Here is a 27,662-nt window from a genome sequence, read left to right as displayed (position 1 = left end):
TTTTCAAACTTCTGGTTAAGGTTCTTTATCAAACACATTTGGAACAATTAATGTTTTCCTTAAAAAAAATTAAACTACAAGGTCAAACTGACAGATATGTCAGTCTATACACAGTCACAAAGTTAGTTTTGTTTTTAAATAACAATGTATAGCTTAACTGATTATGTATCAGTGAGCCTTTTAGGGATTTTGGTCCTGAAACAGGTAATGATGGTCACATTAATATTTTCTGGTCATTTGTGGTGATTCCTCAGTAAACCTGCTCAATATCAGATTCTATCTTTAACTGAAAAGATATAATAATTTGAAACTAAGAGGAAATACCACAATGTGGTTCATTATAACCTTATGAAATCAGACATTATGACATCAAATAGCATGTTAATATCTTCTTTCAAAAATATATTTAGCTCTACATCTTCTCCAAAACTTTTTCTGATTTCACTAAATCTATGCAATTAATCACTGCCTCTTCCATACCCTTCATGTGCATCTGTTATTAAGGGGTCTTTACTTACTTTGGTCCTACCTCCTTAAGGATGAGGACTTGGTTGTTTGTTTATTTTGTATCCCCAGCTCTCAATATGGTATCTTAGATACTGGCTTTTTCTCCTTACTGTCTTAGAAACCTCATCATAACTAACATTTTATTGAGCTTTTACTTGGAGATGGTTATTGTTTTAAGTACCTTATTTGTTTCTTGTTCTTTCCTCTCAAACCCATGGAATAAGTTCTATACAAATTGCATGGATTTATGATTTTTTTAAGCTAAAAAATGGTGATGATGTCAACTTTCCATGGTTCACCCTCTGATTTCCATTTGAAAGCAGAGCAAAGCTAAGTAATCTGCATAGTTCATGCATTTCCTAAGTGGCAGGGCTGGAACCCCAGCATTCTAACTCCAGCATCTGTATTCTTTACTTCTCTAAAGTCCATTGAAAAAATGAATGACAGCTCACAAATCACATCCATAAAGAATCCATGTTTTCATACTTACCGTTTTTGTATTTGAAAAATTTAAACTCTACAGAAGAGTTGAAAGAATAGGAATAGTAAATACCCATATACTCTTCATCTGTGATTGTTAACATTTTACACATATTCTCTCTGTGTGCCATGTGAAAGTAACTTATTCTTATAATAGCACTTCTTGCCTAAATACTTCAGAATTCATGCATTTATCTCTGAAGAATAAGGACATTTATCTAGAATGTCCCTATTTATCATGCTTAAGAAATTTGACATAGATAAAATAATATTGTATAATAAATAGTTCATAGTCCCAATAATGGTTTTTATGGATTTTTTCCTCTTTTGATCCAGATCCAATCATATATCAAATTATGCACTTAAGCTGGTATTTCTTTTTGCTATTCTTTATTCTAGAATATTTATATCACTTTTTGTTCCTTCTCAACATGTTGTTTTTGGAGTGTTCACTTCAGTTGCTTGGTAGAATGCTCTATAAGCTAAATTTATTTATGGTTTGTGTATCACTCAGTTTAGGTTAATTTTTTGGGGGTGAGGGTCAAGAATATTCCATAGGTGATAATATGTTATGGCCTTGCCATTGTATATAGTATCAGCATGTTCCATTATTGGTGAAGCTTAGATTGATCGTGTGATTAAGGTCGTATCCACCAGATTTCTACACTGAAAGGGACCTTCTTTTCCTTTAGTTCTTAGAAGGTACTCTGAGGGTATACATTTAAACTGAGTATCCTGTTTGCCAGCAAACATTCAACCATGTGAGAGTTTTAGCATCTAAGGGTCATCTTTCCTCAAATCAGTTATTTCAATAATGGTTGTAAAATAGTGTTTTTCAAATTTTGTCATTCTCCTACATAATGGCTGGCAACTCTCTATAAAAAAAAAAAGAGTTCAGTTTCTTTATTTTTTAGATTCACTTTGAACCCATGGGTTCTTTTGTTAATTGATGATTATTATTTACTATCATTTGATGCTCAAATTATTACAATTTGGCCAGTTGAAACTCTTCCAAGCCAGCTTCTATGCCCTTTTCACTTACATTCACCAGTTTTTGAGTATTTCCTTGATTTTTGCCAGAGAAGAATATTATAGCATCCTCAACCCCAGGCCTCTTATAGAGGAATGATATTTAGAACAAGGATTTGGATGCTAAGTTTGCATATTGCTGCTGGTACCCTACTTAAAAAAAACTTATTTGCTTTTCAAATAAATAGTAACACTTATGTGTTCCTAAAGTCTCATTTGGGCATTTATTCTAATTTCCATTCTATCTTAATGAAATCAGAAAAAAAAAGTTAAAATGCCAAGTAAACTGAAAGTGACAACAATGCTCGGAGGAAGATTTTTGAAGTAGAAAGGGAGAGTACCTTAATTATGATAAACAAAATTTGGCTTGAGATTCAAGATGTAAATTTAGCCACTTATCTTCCTTTGAGCTACTTTAGGAATTAAAGTTAATTAGTAATAAGCAACAAATGAAATAGATACTTGAGAAATTTGTCTAAATTGGATGTTTCCAAACACAGCTGTAGAGAAACAACATTATATGGACCAGAAAGGATGTATTTTAACTTTATGCTTGTGAAATACCATCTATATTTGACCTTGACTATTTCACTAATTCATGATTACTTAAGTTCTTAATTACAGTAATATTGAATTTAGCCCAAAGGGAGGGAAAAAAATCCCTAAAGATAATAATACTTCAAAGGAGATAATAATTCTATACATATTAATTGTTCAGGATCCAGCCAGCAGTAGTACACCATAAGCAATGAAGAGATTATTTTATTTTAAAATATTCTGGCAGGGTTACCTTAGTTTGATTGATTGTTTGTTTTAATGATAGATTGTATTCTTGACTGCAACTTTTCCTTCCTACAAATGTAATCTAAATACCTTCATTTTTTTAGTTACCATTCTCTACCTCTCCTTTCATTCTTTTCTGTTTAGCCTTTTCCTATAATCTCTTGCTCTTCTCCTCCAAATCCACTCAACAGCTGGCTCTTCTGCTCTTTTTCTGACCACCAGAGGAACCAGTGGATTGAGCATAGACTTGTCACCTCACTTGGTTAACTGTTTTCATGTTTGCTGGTGAAACAAAGAGAACATGTGCTTCCCTCCTGCCTTCTGTGGATGTTGTAAGGATAAGTTCAGTCACGTACAATAGCATTGAGTTCTGTTTACATGAGAACAACAGATTTTTTTTAAGAGAACAGAGGGCACGTTTACTGAGTTTTTGCTGCAGCAGGAATTTAGATTGAACATTGGATAATTGACACTACAATACAAGGTTTGGGGGAAGCTGAGAGTTGTTTGCCTCTGGAGATTTGGATGCTAGGATTCTTTCCTCTGGGTTTTGTTATGTGTTATGTGATGGCTCAAGCCCTTTCCACTAGATCCTATAAAATTCTGCCTTCAATCTTTCCAGGTTCTATTAATATGGCAATGAATTGTTTTATGCTTCTTTAAGCAATTTTTTCCTCCTCCAAGACCTGTGCTCTTTGAAAGATATTCCTCATCACATTTTATTTTCCTCTCAGATGAGTTTATTCATATCTGAATTCTTTGGAGCTTGTTGGATGTAATGTGAGCTCTCTGAAATCTCTGTATTTGGTACCTATTCATTCTTCTGCCCTACACTTGCTTGCTTGTCACCTTTGCCTCTAAGTAAGATAACCTGGCGGACAAGGTTCTTAGTTCTACCTTCGGTAGAGCCATGTCTGAATGACAACATGATACAGATTGCAAAAATTACAAATGACTCTTAGGACTCAGGAACATTAAGAAAATTCTTCTCAAGTTACCAACAACACCTGAGGTTGTGTTGGCTTTTCCCTTGTCAGTTTTCAGAGTCACTGTCTCCTTGGGCATCTCAACATGTCCTTATTTTTGAAACATGGGCACTTGACTCCCAGTGTGATTAGCTTTCATATGAATCATTATAGAATTGAAGTGGGAGTTTCATTATCCCCTAAATTATTTGATAACTTACTACTTACTTCAGAATTGAAAAACATTGTCCAGCCTTCAGAACTAGAGTGACATCGGTTAGGAAGGATATTTAAGAGGAAAATTTTAGAATGCAGTCAACAGCAGAGGCTTGGATATGTGACATTAAAGAGCTATGTTGCTTTGCCTTTTGAGACGTGGTTCGTTATTTTAGTAAAACCAATGATTTAGAGGTTATTTCAAGGTCATTCTGGAGATTATGCTATATGAATGATAGAGAGGAAGAGTAAATTTTGAGTATGATTTGCCTACTTGGACTTAATTCTGGTAACTGATTTTATTGTGTGTGTGTGGGGGGGAAATCTGTCACATCTGTAATCTTTACTTACCTTTATTTACTGAACCACTAAGCTGTACATGGATGCCAGGCACAGTGGACAATCAGATTTGACCCAAACTTTCTGTCCTTGAGCCATATGAAGGTCAGAGGAGCAATGCTGACTTTTAATTAATCTGTAGTGCTAATAGGGACATTATTTCTTCCAAGTCAAGTGTATCATCTATTTATGATGTTTTATAAGATCACTATTAAGTGCAAACAGAGGATTTATCCTTCTTTTTGGGAGTAAGTAAATGACCTGTTATTCATAGTATAATGCAGTTTATAAAAGGTGGTTGTTACTGGTCTCTAAGAGTCACATTATGATGAAACAAGTTGTTAGGAAGCAGAAGTTTACATGAAAGTTGGGAGTCATTTTTATCCAGTTCTGAAACAGGTGTGTCCATTCTAATGTAGTTACTTATATGTAGAAAATAAAGTTATTTTAATACTCTCAGTAGTATTTGGAATTGTATTTCTGAAATAAATTTGATGAGTTTTAATTCACTACTAGGATCTAACTCATAACACTTCTATTCAAAGTATATATCTGAAGAAAATTTTTGCTGGCTTGATAATAAACAGATGAAAGTCCAAATTCCACAGCCTAGGTCTGAAGGACAGTCACTTAGGAATTATATTTGGCTGGAAGTAATAGTAGATGGAAAGAATTTAGGGTTAATAGTACGACTTCTCGATCTACTCTTTTTTTCATTCTTGAGATCATCTCATGGTCATAAAAGGCCTGTGTAGTTCAGCCGTTACTTCCACAATCCAGGCAAAAAGGCAGAGGGGGGCATAATCATCATCCCCCTCCTTTAAGTAGCATTCCAAAAGCCCCATCCAGTAACTTCTGCTTACATTCCAGTTCACCAGAATTTAGTCATTTGGCTACCGGTGTCTGCCAAGGAGGAAGGGAAATGTAGTTTTCCATTGCTAACTCATCACCCACTCCAAATAATAACAGTAACACAAAATAACTCACCAAAACCAAACCAACAAAAGCAAACATCATCCTATATTGAGGCAGAGAAGAAAGAGAGATGTTGGTGAGAATCCAAAGAATCCAGCTGGCCTTTTATGATCTATTTTAGCCTTTCCTTTGATCTCATCTGCTGTTTTAAGCACTTTACACCATAGACTCATGAGAACACTTTGCACTCACAGAGTAGACCTCGACTATTCCCCCCCCACACACACACTTTGCTCATATTCTGAAAACCTTTTGTTTCCTGTCCCAAAGGCCTCTTACCTCTAACACGTAGCGCAGATCAAAGTGCACATCTGAGGCCTCTCCAGGGTCTGAGTTATAGTCATCATATGTTCCATTGTTCTTTCATCTCTCTGTAGTAGCACTTGTCATAGCTTCAACAAAATTAGTTACACAGTTAATTTTTCGTATTCTCTGTGATTCTCTCATCTCCCCACTGGTGTGCAGTATCATACATTTTATGTAACCATTGTTCCATGTGCATTTACTGAATCCTATCCCAAACCTAAAGCCAACAAGATAATAGGAAAAAATACTCTTGTGCAAAAATTTTCAAATGATTGGATTATATCAGCTTTATGAGCATACTGTTACTTTTAATAGCTGTTGGCTAACCTAATAACTACTAACTAAGAGCTGTTGGCTAACCTAATGGTTACTTTGTGTATAGTCTGTCAGTTCAGCAGTTTGCTTTAAAATACAAACTCCTTAAACATGGAAGAAACATTAACAGACTTGACCTCATATAATGCGTGCATTTGATGACTAGGGCATTCTGCTTAGAAAAAGGGAGAAGGAACAAAAAGATCTTTTGTTTTTATAAAGCACCTGAAACCACTATAAATAGAAGATCATCAAGTTGGTCGGGGGTCAAAACTAATACAGCCTGGGGCCTCAGGTTCAGCGTTTCATAACATGCCCTCTTCTAAATTAACTTCTTCCTATTTTTAAGTGACATTTTCTAAACTACTTTTTTATGTTCTTAGAAATATTTTAAAATTCCAGTTATTCTAAGGGGTTACTACTTTGATTTGCATCTAATGATTTCAGGTGTTTCTTTTATTTAAAAAAAATATGGCATTCGGTGTGCTCTCAGTGATATTCAGTTATTGGGTTGTATTTGTATACAAGCATTAAAATATATGGAATATTCTTTTCTTTAAATATTATATTTTTTCCAGACTTGCATTTACATACAGAATGGCTTGTTCCTAGGACTTGTTTTAAAAGATGTGCATAGTAAAAACCACCTATCGTGTATAATTCACTAGAGTTATATCGGAAGTTTCTCTCAGACGGTTACTTCTCACAGATCTAAACAAAATTGTCTCGAGGGCTGGGGTTGTAGCTCAGTGGTAGAGCACTTACCTTGTATGCATGAGAGGCACTGGGTTCTATCCTCAGCACCACATAAAAATAAATAAAATAAAATAAAGATATTGTGTCCATCTACAGCTTGAAAAATATTTTTTAAAAAAATGTCTCCATTTGAATTTAAGGCAGTAAACTAAAATCAGATTTAAAGAATTTTTTAAGTCTATTTCTCTACCACTTACACCCTGCTCATCCTCTTTTTGCCAGCTTTTTTAATTAAATACCTCCTGAGCAGCACTGTCTAAGGATTGGTAATGGTACAGGGTCAAATCGGAGAAACAAATAATAGGAAAGGCCTGAGAGTAAAATTAGCTGATGCGCCCTGTGGGATGCCAAGTGAGGGAAGGGTGGGTGAGAGGTGAGTAAGGAGATGTAGAAAACAACCAAAACAGTATGCACATCAGTTTTGCAGAAGTTTTAAAGGAAATGGTGCTTGGGAATTGTCAGAAAGGAAACTGGGAGCCCATCCCAGAATGGAGAATGGCAGGAACCAATATGGGAAGGAAAAGATGTCAAGGGGCTTAAAAACTCAGGGCCCTCGTTGACTCCATTTCCCCAGGCCTCCAAGGTCCGTCTGCTCCTCACGCAGTGGCTGCTGAAGCTGAGTCTTTTCCTGTCACTGACACAACCTGTGCCTTCCTCGAGTCAGACTTGAATGATTGGTCATGTGCTTTCTCTGCCATCACACCTATCCAGCCCGGTCTACATGCGGATAGTGCTAGGATTCCAGGAGCTTTCATTTCTACCCACTAATTGTCCCAATGATGACAAACACTCAGAAAGTTTTCATTTCCTCAAATAGAATATATTCCTCAGTCTGAAATTTAAGGAAAACCGTCATCTGACGCCACTCCTTATGATTGCTTCTCACGCTTTCACCAGCATTTACCCTTCTTGTTATCTTCACAAGCCCCTGAGTGACCTCTAACTAACCTGTGGTCTACTTTGCTATGTAATTCTCTTCTCCCTTTTATGTCTCTGCGCTGTAAGAACCAACACAAGTCTTTTCTATGAGGTTTTCCATATAAATCTATATGGATTTGCCTATGTGATGATTTCTTTACATATTTTATATTTGCTATCCATTTTGCTCATAAATTATATGTTGAATTAAAAACATGTAATTGTTTTGTCCCTTCATCTAGATTGTAGGCTCCTTGGAACCAGTAACCATGCCATATAATTATTATTTACCTATTGTAGTATCTGGCATAGCATCGTGGGTACATTCTAGTGCAGAGTTTCTTAATATTGGCACCGTGACATTTTGGGTTGGAAATTTTTTTGGGGGGGTGAGTTATCTCCATTGTAGGATAGTTAGTAGTATTCCTGTTCTCTACCTACCGGATGCCAATAGCATCCTCTCTCCATTGTAATAGCCAAAAATATCTCCAGACCTTGTCAAATGTTCCTAAGGGGAAAAAGTTCCCTAGTTGAGAATTGCTGGCATACAATAAATTCCTGTGAGATTATGAGAAGACTTTAGTATAGCATTTTGAGGTCTTGAAGGAAGAGGAACACAGTAGATAGAAGAGAGTAAAAGTTAAACTGAGAACTTTCTATTTCCTATGGTTTGGCCATAGAAAGGCCATTATAAATGGAAGAGGAATTGTAATGAACCTTAGGGTTAAGAAGATTAAGATGATGGAAATATCTTTGATTTAAAGAACCAAAATATATTGTTTTAATTTATGTTTTATCTTGGATCATTTCATACTTAGTATATCATTTCTAATAAAATAAGCTTTTTATTGTTTAATTGGAAATTTATCTGGATCTCATATATACCCAGTATTTTCAGACTGAGAGCTACGTTTAAGTATATTTGAGAGAATGAGTTTGAAATTGTGGTTGCAAGTTATTTTAAAATTATAGCTGTTGACAAACATCAGTATATGATTATACAGTTTTACCTTTATAAAACTGAGTATTGTCCTAAAGTTTAGAAAAAATTCCAGCTTCAAGTGATACACACACACACACACACACACACACACACACACACACACAGAGGTTTTACGGTAAAACAATGATTTTGTCTCGTTCTGCCACTTTGTTGTACGTTCTTAGTTTTTTTCTTTTATTATCAAACTAGTCCATGACATTAATGCTGTATAGTTGGTGTATTGCTGAACTAGCAATAATGCATGACCTCTTTTTACAGCTGTGTGCCAGCCTCAGTGCAAACATGGTGAGTGTATTGGGCCTAACAAGTGCAAGTGCCACCCTGGATATGCTGGAAAAACCTGCAGTCAAGGTAGGAAAACAGACCAAAGTCATATGCCATCTCTATTCCTGACAAATTAAAAATTTTAAATTCTCATCCCAAACTAGTTTCCATAGTAATTTTTCCCCAAATGTGTGAGCTGCCATTTTGCTGGTAGATTTTTTTAAAAGTTAAGAAAAGGTAAATCTAATAAACTTGATTTTCTCAAAATACAATTAAATAAATTATATCCCCTTATTTTTATTCTCTTATATTTATTAAAATATTTTTTGAAGAACATCACTGCATCAGTAGTGTGGTTAGATGCCTTACCTTCTGGTGCTTCTACTAACTAGTTAGGAAGATCATTAAACCTCCTCAGATCCCAGTTACTGCTTCTCTTTAATACCAGAAACCAGGTCGGGCACTGGACTTGAAATTTGGAAGTTCCTTCCAACTGTGAACCCTCTGATTCTGTGTTTAAGTCTCCCTTAAATTGTTGGCTCATTTTAAATGCTCTTTTGAGAAATAAAAATGTGGATTAGTTTGCAAGTGATTTAAAAATCGGCATCATATGCTTATAAAAATAAACATTTATTTATCTGATACAGTGTCTCAAATACTTTATATTAATTATCTATTTCCATTCTTATAAGGACATTAAGAAGTGGAATGCTACTTATTATAATTAAGTTATAAATAATAACATACATTTTTATTCCACTTTTCATTTGAAGTTCAGAGATATTGTCTTTCCCTAGTTCACAAAATTAGTTGGTTAAAAATAAAAGATAGTATGTCAAGATAGAGCTATTGTTTTATATAATCCATATCCTTCCTACTATATTAGTTTTGGATGAAGAAAATATAACTGGAAGTGTTATCCTCTGACTCTGCCTAATAAGGCTTGGACAAGGCTTGTCTTCCTAATTAATTTTAGCAAAAATTTCTAACTATTAGGAATTTAAAATCTAGAAATAAAGAAATGTTCACCTTAGATTTCACTAAAAAGATAAACGAGTCAATTTTTCTTATTTCTTAATGTAATACTCTATTATCTTAAATGTCAAATAAATAATGACAGGGGTGGGAGTGGTGGGGTCAGGTATAACTATCCTATGGGTATTTATTTGGCTTTATCTTATATAGAAATGATATTATTCAGTATCTGATACTTGTTCCAGGATACTCCTTGCAGTGTCATGTCAATCATGATTTATAGACATGGTTTTTACAACCATGTAGAACAATGATATTTTAAAATATATGCAAGTATTCATCAGATGAAATGTGTCACGTCCCAAACATACTTGGCTCTTTTTGAAATAACTGGTGTTTTTATTATCTCAGTTACTCTAAAAGTGAGTTTGATTTAAAAAAATTTGTTTGATTTTCCTTCCCTAGCCTAAGTTCACAAGTAGCAGCATGTTAGGTTCTGGTTTTTGAGTTATCAGTATTCATCTTGGAATGCCAGTCTATTTCTTTTTTTAAAATGGTAAACATAAACTCTCAGAGGTTTTATTAATATGTCAACACTATAAAACTTTATTGTCCCCATATCAGGAAGACTATTAAAAGAAGCCACTTTTGAGATTGCAGAGAAGTTTATTTAAATTTATTTGCAGGAGCTATAGGAACTTTAATTATTCAAAGACACTAAATCTATTATTGGACAAGGCTCCATCACTGGGCATCTCTTATCTTCCATAAATCAATTTACTGTGTGCTTTTTTCCTATAGCACACTTATTTTCCCCTCAAGAAAACTGGAAATACACCAAGTTAAAATCTTGCCTCCCCACACCATATTCCTTAAGGAGAAGAGGATTTTATTAGCACCAAAATGGGATTTACACCTGCAAAAATAGCACTGACACTTAAAATGTCACTTCAGGTCTAATCTTGAAAACAAAACTCCAGCTTGGAGTAAACTCATATGCTCTAATTGTCTCTTACTTTGTTCTCCTTACAAAAAAAAAAAAAAAAAAAAAAGCAGTTGTAGCACATTCCTGATGCAAAAGGTTTATGCTGCTTGAGAGAGGAAACCCTTTGTGGTGTCTCTGATTTCTGGATTCCATAAAACTATTATTAAGGTGACTTGCACATGCAAAGAGTATATTAAATTTGTTAAATGAATGATTGATTCATATAAAGGTTCTCAGTCCTAAATACCATAGGAACTTCAAAGGGTTCCATAGGGTTTGTGATACAACAACTTAGATAGTCTCTGAGTCGGTGGACTGAGAGCCCTGCCAGGTTGAGAGAGGCTACTGTGAACAACCTGGTAAGTGTGAGAGCTGCCTAGAGACTCCCATGGAACCTGAAGAGCAAACTGGCTGTACCTGCTGTATGAGAAATTAACTTGGACTGTTTTTATCTAGGATCACACATTTTAATAAAGTAAAAAATATGCCTCAGAGATATAGGAAATCAAGCATTTCTTTTTTTCTCGAGAGGAGAAATCTCAAAAAGAAATAAATTTGAAATAGTTCCATAGAACTAGAAATTTAGTTATTGATTAAAAGTAGGCTTTGATACAAGGCACGTATTTGCTAAGAATTTTGCTCTGAGTAATATATTTTAATAAATAACCCCTTGGAAACTTGTTTGACAGAGTAAACAGCTTAAATAAATGACAAGTGCTTAACTGGTGCTTTTAGAGCTGCCTGGGGAACAACTAGAATTGCAGGGCAAGTTGCTCTGCGGAACTGGCTTAATTTTATAACCTTGTCACAGGCTTAGACTATTGTTGGTGGCTTGCTCTTCCTTCCAAGATATTTTCTCCATTTGCTGTACCAAGATCAGATATAAAATCATAGTTTTGGACTGATCATTGGCATACTTGATAAGGCACATGATACCTTTCATAGTAGATGAAATTCGAACCCAAATTCTAATAAGATTTTCTTTGATCATTTGCTTCCTGACCCTTACATTTTCTGATAATTTTATTCATGATTATTTTCCCTTTCCTTGAGTATTAGTACCCCTACAAATCCCCTTACCCCCAGCTAAGAAATAATAATAATATATATAATAATATTTTTATATCTTTCCCATTGGGGAATTATTTTTAGCATATACATATAGCATTCATATTTTTAGAAATAAAAGATGTTCTTTTGAATTTTTAGTGTGCTTGATAATAATTTTAGAACAATTTATAATTATCAATTACTAATGTTTTGGCTTGGGTTTTGTTTCACATGTTGAATTCCACATCCCAAGAAAGATCAATATTTCATAGCATATAATTAAATATTAATAAATATTAAATACTGGTTTACAAGTTATATTTCTATTATTTCACTTAGCACAACAATCTAAGTACTGTAACCCTAGTATTTCAGTGGTTACCTCAAGCCTTACTTTTTGAAAGGTGTGTGGTTTCAACCCCAGAAACCAAGGTTCATTTGATTTGGAAGTTTAAATGGCTGTTAAAATAGAATGTGTTTTTCTTTTTGATTCTCTATCAGAGTCTCTTCTGTCTTATGTCTTGGTAAGCTAATAATGGCAACAGTTAATGTTTTTTACATAAAGCTTCTAATGTGTGTTCTAACTAAATGTGACCTACATGTGACATAAGTTTTTACTTTTGAATGAAAATAGTGATGATCAAGCTATTATTTAAATAGGATCATTATGCAAATCATAAATTCATGCATAATTTTAGGATATTTAAGCCATTACTAAACAACATCACAATATAGGAAAAAATAAATCTTAAGTTGGTCATTTAAGACTTTAATGTCCCTAACTAGAGCCAGTGAATTGTAATCAATATAATTTGTGTTGTTTGTTTCTCCCTTCTGTTGATGACTAACATGGTGGTTTAAAAAATGATCACTTTTTGCTGTTGTTTTTTTTTTAATTGTAAGAGAATAATGGGTTATTAATTTATAATGTGTTTATTATTCTTGATGATGGTCATCAAGATTTAGGAAAATTAAAATTAAAGGGGAAGGAGAACTAGGAACTATTTGTTTTTGGTAAAGTATCTAAAGAGTTCTTTTTAAGTTCCACAAACTTTATGTACTTATTTAATATATACTTGTAAAGATTTTAGGGTTAAAAATGACATCAGTTCAAAGTTGACTCTTATTACCTTCTTCCTGGTGTGAAGATGAGCACTTCTACCCAACTCCTCTTGACCAAGGCAGTGAACAACCTCTTTTTCAACCCCTGGATCATCAAGCCACAAGTTTACCTGCAAGGGGTGAGCGTGCATTGTCTCAGGTGGTCTGCTCCTCCCACCTGCACAGCTTCCTGCAGTTATGTCACTTCTTGCAAAAGTTCTGAAGACTAGCACAGAAGTGCCCAGCCTTCAGCCTGAGCATGTGAAGCAAACAGCAGGAACTATCACCTGGTGCCGATTCTCTGTGCCCTGAAAAGCATGGAGCCTTCACTCTCCTTTTACTATATCATTGCTTTTCCTCTTCTCTGGGTTTTGAAATGTTTTCCCAAAATCAGAGAGCAAGTTAAGTTTTGTTTTCATATGTAGGCAAAGTTAGGAATTCCAGAGTAACCGAGATTGGGGTTTTGATGTCTTTGCCAGGTAGATTTTAGAAGTGATTAAGTCCTCTTCCCCACCACCATCTATTTGATATGTAGAATTTAAGGTTACCTAGAAATCAAGCCATATATTTGCTTCTTTCTTTCAGTGCACATTTTGTAATATCAGAAAGCCTAAGTTCTGGTTCCCATAAGCTCTTTCATTGTGAGTAAGACATTTAATGTGTCTGGGTCTTAGCAAACCAATCAGTAATGGGGAAGACAGTAATTCCTGTCTTATTTGCCTACAGGGTTGTTATGAGAATAGGAATTCCAAAAATATTAATGTCTACATTGTGCTAGAAAGTTTTATAGAAAAATAAGGTAGTAGAATAATTTTACAGTTCTTCCACAAGATTTTATTCTGTACCCACTCATAGATTTAGGAACTTAGAATAACTGAATTAAAATAGTTTACAATAATTATTGTCTCTATTAATAGGGAACTTGATACATTTTCATATCTTCTGCACAAAGAAAGACAATGTGATTAGTTTTAGAGTTATTTATAATTTAAAGAACTAATGATATGGCAGGTGATATATTAACATCTGTTTTCCAGTGACCTCCACTTTAGTCCAAGTTTAAAAGCTCAAATTTCTGAAACATCACCCATTGTAAGCATCAAAGGTGAGGAGAGTCCAAATGCATTAAAATGAATGAAAGGTTTTTGTCTTTTAAAACTCCATTGGGAGCCGGGCCCACACACACCTATAATCTCAACGGCTCGGGAGGCTGAGGCAGAAGCATCGTGAGATCAAAGGCAGCCCCAGCAAAAGTGAGGCACTAAGCAACTCAGTGAGACTCTTGTCTCTGAATCAAATATAAAATAGGGCTAGGGATGTGGCTCAGTGGTCAAGTGCCCCTGAGTTCAATCCCCGGTACCAAACAACAACAACAACAACAAAAACACAAAAACTCCATTGGGTTATCTTATTCAGTGAAATCACTTCCCATTTTTTTCAAACTATTTTTTCAATGTCTGCATGCTAATAAAATTTCTGATTCTTTTTTTTTCCTGAAGTGTAATAATAATGCTATGCAGCTTGCATTTCTGTTCTGGACCAGTCACCTTCTCTCTCCCCTTTTCTCCCACCCAAGCTCCTGAATCTACCAACCTGCTTAAATGTACTCCTGATGGTAATGCTTTTTGAGAATATTTAAAATATTTAAAAGTAAGTGGTTTAATTGTAAAATTCTATCTTTTAGCATAAGATAGGTTCTTTATAGAATTAATTACATTATATATTTTAATTAATTATGTCATATATTTTCCCTGATAATTTATTTTATAAATTTTAATAGAAAGAGCAAGATTAAAGTAAATTTAAAATGAAAACAATGAAGTTTTATTTCTTAGGTTCTCATCAATTTTTTTATAACTTTATTTATTTATTTTTATGTTGTGATGAAGATCAAACTCAGGGCCATACATATGCTAGGCAAGCACTGTACCACTGAGCCACAACCCCAGCCCTCTCTTATCAACTTTCAAGATTTATCTGGGATGGTGTGGATCAAGGAGAATTATCATGGTTCTACTTATTATTAAGGACCTTTACCCTTATATAGAAATGTCATTTTGTAGTTTCTCACTTAGTATGACAATAACACAAACCTTACTTGGTCTATAATCCAATATATCGTGATAATGAATATATATTAGAAGTAGCACATATTAACTCAATTTTATGGTTTTAGGTCATTAAGAAAATAAGGTAACATAATCATAGAATAGAAACCCTCAAGTAATTGAGGAAAAAGAGGTTCCTCACCAGGACCCCAAATGCATTTAATCTTTTGAAGCTACCTACTTCAGCAAAATGTGATATTTGACAGTATTGATTAACACAGTTTACTGTGGAATCCTGTTTTATAATGCTTGCAGAAGTACTGGTAAGGGTCATTGTGAAGTTTTTAGGAGACACCTGACTGCGGCAGATGGTGCAATGATGACAGGCATTGGGGATATTTACACCAGCCATCTGTCAGGGAACATCATCTCATCCCCCAACAGCTGTTAAGAATAGAATTTTCTCAGATTGCTTTCCATGTATTTTGATATTTACGTGCCAATTTACTAACAGGTAAAATAGCCAATGAATGTCTCTGCATTTACCCATGGAATATTGCATGTTTTCTTCCTTTTCCAAAATATTTCATAAAATGATTCCCAGATTTTTAAAAATTATGACAGTTTATTGGTTTTTATTTCTTTTTAGTTTCATTATTCCTAACCTCAAAATGCTTTTCTCATAGGAAAGATAAGATAAATTTAGATTAAAGCCAGACAATCAGTAGTCCCAGTCTGAACTATGAAGATTTCCACAGCAATCCAAAGGGGCCCACTACTGGCCAATACCAGAGCCATATTGTGGAACAGCTGCCTCAACTGGGCTTCAGTGTTAGTCCAAGGGCCCAGTGTCTAAAGAGGTTTCCATTAGCATAAATCCTCCTGGTTTATGCTGGAGTTATAAACACCTGACCAATTTCCATGAGGGAGCTCCCAGAAGTATCTACGGCTTTCTAAAAATAAAGCTAGGGATTCTTAAATGACACATTTTTGTCCATCAATATCCTTCTCTTGAGACACATTATTCAGTTATACTTTATTGTTTTATTGTACTGTTTTGTTATTTTTTTGTTTAGCTCAGAAAAATATTTAAAACACAAAGCTTTTCTCTTATAATGTATTACAAGTTAAATACTACTTCCTATAACCTTAGTCAGGGAATTATCAAAGCCAGGTATGACTCGGTAGGACATATTAGGAATGTACTTAACTCCTTTTAAAAATGAGGAAAGTTTCCCTGACTCAATTTTTGAATAAATAGTGAAATACAAAGTAGAATATAGGAAAGGGAGAGAATTTCTCAGTCATTCCTCGATTATTATTTCATTTAACAAAGAGAATAATCAACTTTTTTGACACTGGAATCTGCAAAGTATCTTCTATGAGGAATTTTTTTTTTAATATTTAAAATGTGATTCTGTTTTGAAAACCTTTGACTGGGCAAAAGACAATAAAGTAGGAAATTGAAGAAAGCACAGGAAAGAACAAAAGTATTTGATTTATTTATTTAACCTTTCCAGTCTTTGCCCAGCTGGGGACTTGCTTACATTTTTGTTAAGGGTAGAAAAAAGACTAAGTTGGAAAGTCAATAAGACATGAAAATACTCTTAGATATAATAATTCTTTGGTGGTTTAAAATATAATGTTACTTGGTGGTTACTTAAGTGGAATATACAGATTTCTAATAGAGGGGCCAGTCAGATTTAACTTTCATTAGATTTGAAAACAACTCTGCAACTAGTTATGCTATCCATATTTCTTATTCAGTGACATGGGTTAATAGATAATTAAATTATGCTAATGAGGTACTTAGCTGGTTATTCCAGACAAAATAAACATGTGGTCACATTTCTTTTTAATGAAGTCTATATTATGGGCATTACTATTTCAATGTTTATATTTCATTATGAGTTTTATGTTCACTTGAGGCAGTGTTCAACTTGAGTTGGAAAATTTTCATAATGTGGAATTCATTAATTCATTTCATATTGATATTTAAGCCAATAAACATAAAATACATAATGATAGTCCATTATGTTTTATCCATTAGTATTTCCATATGCCCTTCTTAATGGCCAAATGAATGAAAATATGTTGGAGGTATTTTTTAAAGTTTATTTTGTGACTTGAATGCATTACTAAAGTAGGAAACTCAATTTTCTTCTTAAATCTAAGATCAGTACATAATCTACAAAATTGAATGGGAGAAACTACAATAATGGTAACTCTAATTCATATAGTTCTTATTCTCTGAAAATATAGCTAACCTGTGGAAAGGTCAAAGCAGTTTAATGTTTTAAAATTCATGTACTTTTCTGTAAAGTAAAATGCTCATGTAGTGCCCTCTTTAAAACAGAGAAAAGAAGACACTGAAAGAGTAGGGTCACATCATGGCATGTGACTCTAGTAGGAACACAGGTATTTTGAGCAGATTGGCAGTCAGTATAGGTGATAGAGCCCCACAAGAGGAGATGAGTCACTAGAGCCCCCCAGGAGGAGGTGAGTTGATAGAGTTTGCCCCAGCAGGAGGTGAGTATTCTGCACTTTCTGGGGATGATAAGCAGACACAGGTTGGGGGAGATTCCTCATAACTGTCCTTTATGAACAGAGATCTACATCAGTCATGGCGACTCCTGGTCACCCCAGGGTAATGTTCAAATGAAGACTGCATGAATAGGCTTTATCTCTTACATAAAGGAAGATTGCCATAATTTGAGTCACTTTTCTGTTTCATCCTTCGATACTGAGATGCATTTTAAATGTTTTACATTAGTGCTGAGGTTTTGTGATTTTTCTGCTTGAACCCACATTCTTTGCAGATCTAAACGAGTGTGGCCTGAAGCCTCGGCCCTGTAAGCACAGGTGCATGAACACTTTCGGCAGCTACAAGTGCTACTGTCTCAACGGATATATGCTTATGCCGGATGGGTCCTGCTCAAGTATGTCAAGAATCTTAACTGTTTTATGAGTGCTTTGGGCTTGATATCTGACATGCTCTGATAGCATGCCTTTGCAAATGTGGCCCTCTAGGGCCCTCCTGAACAGGACAAGTGCATGTGTTGATGTCTGTCTGAGGAATGAAAATCAAAATAAGAGGTGCCCATTTTATTTTATTGGTACTAGAGATTGAACCCAGGGACACTTAACCACTGAGCCACATCCCCACCCTTTTATTTTGAGATATGATCTTGTTTTACCCATTTTAGATGTATAATGTTGTTTACTATGGGTGCCAGTATTAAATTGATTTGAAAATGGTATTTAGAGCAAAAATCACAAAACTGAAAATGTTTCCTAATGTTTTTTCTAATATGTTTAACTCTAACTTTTACCTGGGTCTAGGATAACTATTCCAGGTTAAAAACAAAACAAAACATTAGTGATTATTTGGGTACCACACAGAGATAATCCATCAGGTCTGTTGAGAGACTATAAATCATTCATATATACCTTCTCACTTCATTTTTATATTTCTTTATAATAGTATGAGATTTTTAGACTTTTATAACAGTTTATCACTTCTAAAATAAAAATTCTTTTCAAATTAAAAATAAATACAACATCAGAAAAGTAGATTTCATGAGGATCATTGTAAGAAAAGAAAATGTATGGCATTTCTTACTGTTATCAGATGTATTTATAAAAGGGACAATACCCTAAAATTCTCTAAAAGGTGAACATCTAATTGAACTTACATTTATATGATAGTCCACAATTAGTGACTTAGTTTTTATTTTGCCAAATTAACATTTAACTACATTGCATTTTATAAAGTAAAAAAATGCTAATTTTATTTTTGCATTGTATAGACATAGCAATGGAACTTTCTGGAATGAGGTGAATACATGTTTAATAACATATGGCAGTGATGCTAAAATCATCTAACTTTGTGCAACTCTGGGAAATCTGCTGTCCTCTAGAGAAATTTGCTAGGCAGCTAAGACAATTGCTTGAAAATTTTGATTAAGAACAGTGTTGCTATTTTTTTCAGTTGGCCACTGGAAAAAAATCCAGATAATCTATGTGAGATAAAGTTTTACATTTATCATGTAATTATTTAAAAACATTAAAAATCTCCAGACAATGAAAGCTGGTCTATTTCCTAATTATCCTTCCGAAGGGTTCACCCCCCCCACCCCATCCCTTCCCCTTTCTTCACAATGTTTTTTTAACTTTCTTTAAAGTGTTGGTTAATTTGAGGCCTCTATGTCTGCATTGTTGATTATTGTCAATGATTTTAGGAAAAGGGAAGAATATAGTTTTTTGAATCATAGCTTTTTCTTTCTACTTCTCTGAGTCAGCCAGTCACTCTCTTTACAGGTGCCCTAACATGCTCCATGGCAAACTGTCAGTATGGCTGCGATGTTGTTAAAGGGCAAGTCCGGTGCCAGTGCCCCTCCCCAGGTCTGCAGCTGGCTCCTGACGGGAGGACCTGTGTGGGTAAGTTGTAACATCAAACATCTTTATCAACAGCTTCTATAGGATAGAGAAAGGAAGTGGAAGGTAATAGAATTAGGAAAGCAGGCAGTTACTGATATCAGGTAATTAGCTATAGACCAGAAGGTATCAGATGTCTCAGAAGAGGACCCCACTCTGAATGCACCTGGAAGCCTTGTTTCCCCAAAAGGGAGGGACCAAAGGAAGATTTGGGCAGTGGGATTCATGTGTACAAAAACACTGAGGTTCAAGGGAGCATAATGTTCAGGAAAACAAGTAGAACTCTGTATTTTTAGAATATGAGAGGCAAGGAGGAGCCATGAAGTGATAAAGCGGACAAGGTAGAAGGGGCTGGATTATATGTGTTGCAACATGGGGGTTAGATATTTTTCTGGAAAATTAAGATGGCAATGTATAATTGTGGATTAATCTGGGCTTTGGTTCCCAGCCTGGCTCTGCCACATACTAGGTATGTAACCTCGGTTAGGCAAGATACTTTTGTTCTTTGAGCCTAGGTTGTCTTATCTTTAAAATGAGAAAATAATGCTACGTAGAACCAATGTGAGGATTGAACAAGATCATGTATATAAAGAGTTTATCGAGGATCTAGCATGTGGTGAAGACACTTTGCTAAGTGCTGGATATACAGTAATGGGTAGATATATAGTAATGGGTAGAGCAGACAAGATTTTGAGCCTCATGAGATGGACATTCTAGTAGGAAAGTCAGAGAAAAAACCCATGATAAAATTATAGACCAAGCTAAGTGTTAACATGAAATACTAAGAAAGAAAAAAAACAGAAAGAGTCTGTATTAGAAATGGTAAGGAAAATTCCCACAGTAAGACATGGGCCATTAGCCATGTGAAGAATGTGTCAAGAGGTGAAAATTTTGCTGGGTACTCCAGTGAGAGGTTGGCCTGTGAGGTTTTTAAAGGAGTCTTTGTGGTTAAGTGCAGAGTGTGAGCATGCAGGGTGTGGCTTATGATACAGCCAGTGCTGTAGGTGAGGGCTATTGATTGCAGAGCCTTCAAGGTTATAAGATGAAATGTGGATTTAATTCAAAAAGCAAGTAAACAATGATGTGATCTTATGTTTTACTGAAGTCATTTTGACTGTGCAGTAGGCAATGCTTTGCAGAAGGGAAAGATAAGCAGTGAAAACACCAAATTGGAGACTTTCCTAACTGTCTAACACAGAAGATGGTAGCTTGGGATAGGGTAGTGGTGGTGGTAAACAGGTTCCAATAAAGTTTTCAGAGGTAGAATTATCTTGACATGATGATGTTGGACTTAAGGGAAAGAGGATTGTCAAGGATGATTCATGTTTCTACTTTAAGCAACTGGGTAGTCACAGTGCAGTATGTGTATAGGGTATGAGAAAAGAACAGCTTGATTTAGGAGGATGAGCTGAAATTTGGAGATGTTGAATTTATGTTGCCTGTGGTGGCAGCCAGCTGGATACCACTTATGATGAGCTGTTGTGTGCCAGGTAACAGTTTGCAGTCAGTCATTTATTTTAAAGCCCGCTCCATCTGAACATGCCTAAAATGCAATTAACTTATGTTTCTAGATGTCGATGAATGTGCTACTGGAAGAGTCTCCTGCCCTAGATTTAGACAGTGTGTCAATACTTTTGGGAGTTACATCTGCAAGTGTCATAAAGGCTTCGACCTCATGTACATTGGAGGCAAATACCAATGTCACGGTAATGAACATCATCGCTTTGCGTTGTTTCTTTCTATAGTAATGTAGGGGATTTTAATTGTGGTGATGGTTAAATATCAGGGACAGGGAAAGGTATTGGCATTAAATTAAGCAAACCAACTAACATCCAGTTCAACCTCTAGTAGTTCCAATATATGTACTTTATTTCTTCTGTTTATTTGCTTGTTTTACATGGTCCTTCACATTGCAAAAAAGAAAAAAAAATTGAAGTTGCATAATATATTTTGCATATTATCATATTTGTCTGCTAGATAAACTGCTTCTTCTCCTACCTCCTGATGCAGATATAGATGAATGCTCCCTTGGGCAGCATCAGTGCAGTGGCTTTGCTCGATGTTACAACATTCATGGGTCCTACAAGTGTAAATGTAAAGATGGATACCATGGTGATGGATTCACTTGTGTCTGTGAGTAACACTTGTCTTCCAGCTCTAAATTCCAGCAGGAAATACATGATCCTACAAAGGCCATTGCTAGGGAAGATAAGGGACATAATTAGTTACCAAAATCATATAATTTAGTAATACTGGTCTGTGCTTTCCACAAACAATAAAATCACATGCTCATGTATTTTAAAAAATTAAAAGCCAGTAATATATCCTAACATTTAAAACATCAGAGTTTTTTTTTTTTTACTAAAATCTCTAAATAACTTCTATTTACCTAAGAAAAAGAACCTATAGAGTTCTTGGGTTTGTTAAAATCAGAAACAAAGCAGGGCATGGTATTGTACTCCTGTGATCCCAGCTACTTACAAAGCTGAGGCAAGGAGGATCAGAAGTTCAAGATTAACCTGGGCAACTTAGCAAGACCCTGTCTCAAAGTGAAAAATAAAAAGGACTCAGCTCAATGACATAGTGCCCCTACGTTCAATCCCTGGTACTTAATTAAAAATAAAAATCAGAAATAATTATTTGTCATTAGTATTAAATTGTGAATATATTCCACATTTTTGTCCCTCTGTTTTGCACCTCCAACCTCTACTATAAAAAAAGAATTTCCATATTTATTTCCTCTAAAATCAGAACTATTTTTCTTTTAAAAATTTTACAAGCTGTATTTGGAGTCGTGGGTACATTGCAGATAAATATGAAAAATAAATATATAAAACTTTCTCTAAGATGAAAGTTTTACAAACCAAAGGCATAATTTAGCATACATTTCATGCAACATTAGATAATATTTAAAATTTCCTGAGTGAAATATTTACTAAAAACCATGGGGCATAAAATCAAGGGATTAGAGGATTTTTGAGGGGTCATGCAGTCATTCCTAGTCTGGACTTTATCATTCCAGGCAGAATGAATATTGATATTTTTGGTGAAGATTATCAAAGGTAAAGCTTACTCAGATGATCTTTGTAACCTCTGAAAATTTCTTTTTTAGACAGAAGTTGTATAAATTAGTAAGGGAAAGGAAAACCATATGTAGAACATCTAATCAATTGTTTTGTTTTTACATGAATTGAATTTATATAAAGAGTAGATGAGAAAAGTATCAATCTTTAGACAATTCTAAACAGTTTTATGATATACATGTAGCACTGGACACCTAACATTAGACTCTCTACATTTCTCATATTGGAAAAAAACTTATGTCTCTGTATATTAAAAAAAAATAACCTCTCATCGCCTCTTTACAATTATTTAAAACTTTTTGTGCTCAAATAATACATATTCATTATAGAAATACCATTGTATTTTTTGCATACATACACACATATACACACACACATTTGTACATGCATTTGTTATTTGGAAAGTAGTATAACTTACAGTAAGGAATAATCTAAACATGCAAAATGAAACTAATTTGTGTAAGAGTTCCCACTAGGAATTGAACCCAGGGCCTTGTACATGTTAGGTAAGCTCTGTGCCACTGAACTGTATATCAGCCCCATGTGTTTCTATTTTTTTTTTTAATTTTGGTGTTTCGCTTGTTAGAAATGGTTATATACTAATTTAAATATTTTGACTCTTTCAGATATCCCCAAAGTCATGATTGAGCCTTCAGGTCCAATTCATGTACCAAAGGGAAATGGTACCATTTTAAAGGGTGATGGAGGAGATAATAATTGGATTCCTGATGTCAGAAGTACTAGGTGGCCTCTGAAGACACCATATATTCCTCCTGTCATTACCAACAGGCCTACTTCTAAGCCAACAACAAGACCTACACCAAAGCCAATACCACAGCCCACTCCTCCACCACCACCCCTGCCAACAGAGTTCAGAACACCTCCACCTCCACCCATCCCAGAAAGGCCACCTACCAGACTGACAACTGCAGAACCAGCTACAAGCACATCTGCAAGAGGAGTTACAGTTGACAACAGGATACAGACAGATCCTCAGAAACCCAGAGGAGATGTATTCAGTAAGTCACATAAATGTTACCACTTTCTTAAAAGACATTCATAAGCCATGTCTTAAGAATAAACTAATAAAAAGAATTAACTGTAGAAAGTCTTATATTCCTATTGATAAATATTATCAAGAGCTATGTAAAGAGTCAGTATAATCAGACAAGTAGGAAGGAATGTGTGTAAAACTGGAAAGACTGTCACTAAGTCATATGGCTGATTATAGCTTGTACCTAGTATGGGGATTCCCTTATAGTCAGATTTACTTAAAAGCTTTGAGATGGGAACTTATTATATCCCATGCCATTTAACTTTTTTCAATAATATTTTTTAGTTGTTGATGGACCTTTATTTATTTATTTAATGTGGTGCTGAGAATCAAACCCAGTGCCTTATGGATGCTAGGCAAGCATACTGCCACTGAGCCATAACCCCAGCCCCCCCACCCCACCCTGCCGCATGCCATTTAAACTTTTAATCTCACTGTTTGTTCATTCATTCAGTAAACATTTTTTAATGCCCTTTAGAGTGCCAGGGCATGTACTAAGCATTGGGTTTGCAAAGATAAATCAGGAAAGGTTACAGTCTGTTGAGAAAGACAGTGGTCCAGGAGGTAACTGTGGTGTTATGTTAGTGATTGAGATTTGTGTACATTATGGAAGTAGAGAAAAGGGGTACCTAGTCACATTTGGGTACAGAGCATTCAGGAAAGGTTTCCTGAGAGGGGACCAAAGGAATGAGAAAAGAATGCATTATATTTAATGGAGACAGCACAGCAAAGGCATGAGAGGAGGAAACATCCTGACCTGCAAAAACTGTCAATAAACTGGAGTGTCACATGAGGGAGACATGGGGAGGTGGGACAGCTACCCCTTGTATTTGCTGAAAACTGGTGATTGGCTCTGGACTGGAGCCACATTATACTCAAGACTCCCAGCTTTTAACAGGTGACTAGGTAAAGGGTGGTACCACCTCTGGAAATAGAAGTCACGGGAAGAGAAGTGAGTTTTGAAGAGAAAAGGTGGTTCTCTTATTGCAAGACAAAAATCCACATGCTTTTATCTGTTTCTGTATTTATCGATCTGTCCTGTTTGGCTTTGCTTGTTTTTAACTATCTTTTCATCCACTCCTCCTCCCTCCTCTTCTTTATACATTACCAGTTTTCTTTTTTTTTTTTCCATCCCCCAGGACAGAATCAAACTTTGTGCCTTTTATTAGGTGAATAGAATACTTATCTTGGTAGTGTTTTTTAAAAGACAAAATTCAAGGTTTTTTTTTTTTTTGAGTTTGTATGACTCAATTTTTTTTCCTTTAGGTCATTTTTAGATCATTTAAAGACAGATTGAGATTTTCTGATTTTATTGTGATTGTGTGTGTTTAGGTAATCAGTATAATCTTCAGGAAAATTAGATGGTAGCGTTCAAAATGAACATTTTGTATGAGTATATCTGTTTATGTTTGATTTACATATTTTTAAAAATTTCTTCTTCCTGTCTGTGCTTTCTCTCTTCTCTACTCTTCTGTTTTTTTCTATCTCTTAGTGATTATTTACATTACTCTTCTACCTTAAGGTAAAAGTCATCAATAATTGCAGTTTACTCTAATAAATACAGTCTAACACAGATAACATTTTTCTGAACATCTCTTATAATATTTTCACTTATTAAAAAGTCCTTTCCATTCTTTCTTTCCATTACTCCTCTTCATGACTACATACATGTGAGTTAAAAATAAATGAAAACAACATTGATGTTTGCCATTAGACTTTAGCAGGATAAAGTTGGGGGAAATGCAGAGTTCCAGTGATGCCTGAAAGTACTCATTGCAAGAGAGTGCAATCGTAAAGACATGCTCTAGGGACTTGGTTACCTTGATCCTGTGCCAAGGCTGTTGCATGCCACAGATAGCATTGCTGCCTGCAGATATGGCTGTCGAAAATTAGATTCCACTCATTCATCTTCAGCAATAGCTGCTGGTTCACTTTAGCACAGAGAATATTTTGGACCCTTCTTTACTTGCTGCCTTGTGATTGTGTGTGATATATTCTGAATGAGAAAATGATTCCAAGTTTTCAATTCAGAAAAAAAAAATGACTAATGTCTATTCACTATGAAAACAGAAAGGGACATAAGCACTATTTTAGTTCAGTACTATTCATTCATTGAATATTTTCTTTACTTTTTAAATAAAACTTCTTAAAACATCATGTTTTTTACAGGTCTCAGAAAAGAATTTGGCTGTCTTCATTTCATGAATTTTTAGAATTATGACTGTAATTTTACAGTCTCCTCCAAATATACTTCAGTTGTATATTTCTTTACATAGAAAGGCAATTTTTAATGGGAGGGACTGTGAAATAGAGGTTTTCTTTATAGTGTGCTGGTGTGTGTGTATGTGTGCATTGCCCCCTTGAGAAAAAATGTGAAGATATTCTAAAAACCAAGGAAGAAAAACATTATAAGAATACATCTCCAGGACTGGGGTTGCAGCTCAGTGGCAGAGCGCTTGCCTTGCCCATGTGAGGCACTGGGTTCCTTCCACAGCACCACATAAAAATAAATAAACAAAATAAAGATATCGTGTCCATGTATAACTAAAAATAATTAAAAGAAAAAGAAAACATCTCTGGTCTAGATTTCTCCTCAAACTTTTGACTTGTACATTCTAAGGAACCTTTTATATGCTTGAATTAGCTAGATTTCACTTGTGGATTCTGATAGTCTTACCCAAATGATTAGGATCAGGATCTTTCTCTTATTCTAATACAACATAATATAGCTATTAAAAGGAAATATTCTGTGGAAAATCCCCAGTGTACTTCTAAATTGTAAATATCATGTTAAGAAATGGCAAAAGGCACAGGATTAGAACTGAGGTGTTTTTAGCAACTTCAAAGGATAGACCACACTGACTCAGAAGAGACTTACTTTGGATTCAGGCTTCTTTTACTTTTGGATTATGTGACTTGGAACAGTTACTATGCTGTCCATCTCTGCTTTCTCATCTGTAAAATGGAGGCCATACCCAGGCCTGCCTTCTCTTAGAATGGTTTCAGGGATCACAGATAATACAAGTAAAAATTCTGTGAAAGACAAATTACTATGAAATGGAAACAATTATTTACTTACTGTAAATAACCATGATGGGAAGAATTTAAATAATATATAACTAAAGAAATCCTCTTTCATGGGTGTAATGAAATACTAAGCACATATTTTTAAAAATAAATCTAGGGGTTTTTTTGGTTAATGTGATTAGAAGAAAATCAGCATATTTGCAGGGCTGATCCTTTAGGCATGATTTGAGCAGCACTGAAGTTCTCTCCAAAGCATGAAATTCTTGTATTTTCATTAGTGGGACAGAGAGTGCTTCTCAAAATGTGTTAAAGTGTTTTCTCTGAAATATTATGCAGTTGTATGCCCCCAAAAACTTCTGAGGTCAAATACATTTGAGAAATCCTAGGTTTAGCCAAGTTAAATTAGCTTAAGACTTTTTAAAACTTTAATTGCCATTTCTTAATGCTAAGGTAATTATTAAATCTCTAGGAGAGGGTTAATATAAGCAGTATTTCCCAAATAAATTTAACCATGCGATTATTCAACTGTTTGAATTAGAGTTCATTACATCCAACTTCAGTTCAATCTGGGCTGAACTAATTCATATAGAGATAATTCTTCACAAAACCTAATAGCCCTTGCTAATTAGCTCTCAATGTGTGGCTTTTGAGACTAATGGGTTGATCTGGGATTCTGGAGCAGTCAGAATCCGTGGCAGAAATTGATGTTACCTAGGGAGAACAGAAAGATGCTAGGTAGACTAAAACCAGAAAAGCAGATTTAAGTGATAGGATGCCTGTATAAATACCAGAAATGTGCTACAGGGGATTGCTAGAAAGTTGGAGACTAGGCACCACAGACAAAAACATGGTGTCAGAAGAGGTAGGAAGGAGCTATTTCCGTCTAAAAAAAATAAGACAGCTTTTAAGCAGAACCTGAAGTAAAGGAAGGTAGGGGGGAAATGCATACTGGCCTAGCATTACAATAAATGAAAAATTATGTGACTTAATGATGTCTTTTGGAAAATATTTAGTAACTTGAGAAAATTCTCATGTTATAAAAATAA

General features: G+C 34.9%; 1 protein-coding gene across 7 annotated transcripts in view; it reads left to right on the top strand.

Annotated features, from left to right (window-relative positions):
* Window positions 1–27,662, top strand: part of NPNT (nephronectin) — a 69,838-nt gene that overhangs the window by 20,766 nt on the left and 21,410 nt on the right. For 4 of the 7 annotated variants that reach the window (XM_081303592.1, XM_081303589.1, XM_081303586.1 and 1 more), the window contains 7 exons: window positions 8,851–8,943; window positions 13,015–13,107; window positions 17,835–17,954; window positions 19,336–19,455; window positions 21,024–21,158; window positions 21,463–21,585; window positions 23,162–23,554. In XM_081303592.1, the coding sequence (XP_081159718.1) occupies window positions 8,851–8,943; window positions 13,015–13,107; window positions 17,835–17,954; window positions 19,336–19,455; window positions 21,024–21,158; window positions 21,463–21,585; window positions 23,162–23,554 (1,077 nt within the window). Of the gene's footprint in view, window positions 1–8,850; window positions 8,944–13,014; window positions 13,108–14,543; window positions 14,618–17,834; window positions 17,955–19,335; window positions 19,456–21,023; window positions 21,159–21,462; window positions 21,586–23,161; window positions 23,555–27,662 lie in introns of all 7 variants that reach the window. The other 3 variants (XM_081303588.1, XM_081303590.1, XM_081303591.1) reach the window with 2 other exon arrangements.

Source organism: Spermophilus citellus, assembly GCF_964194105.1.
Source record: "Spermophilus citellus genome assembly, chromosome: 8".
Classification (NCBI taxonomy): Eukaryota; Metazoa; Chordata; class Mammalia; order Rodentia; family Sciuridae; genus Spermophilus; species Spermophilus citellus.
This window is presented reverse-complemented; position numbering and strand designations above follow the sequence as displayed.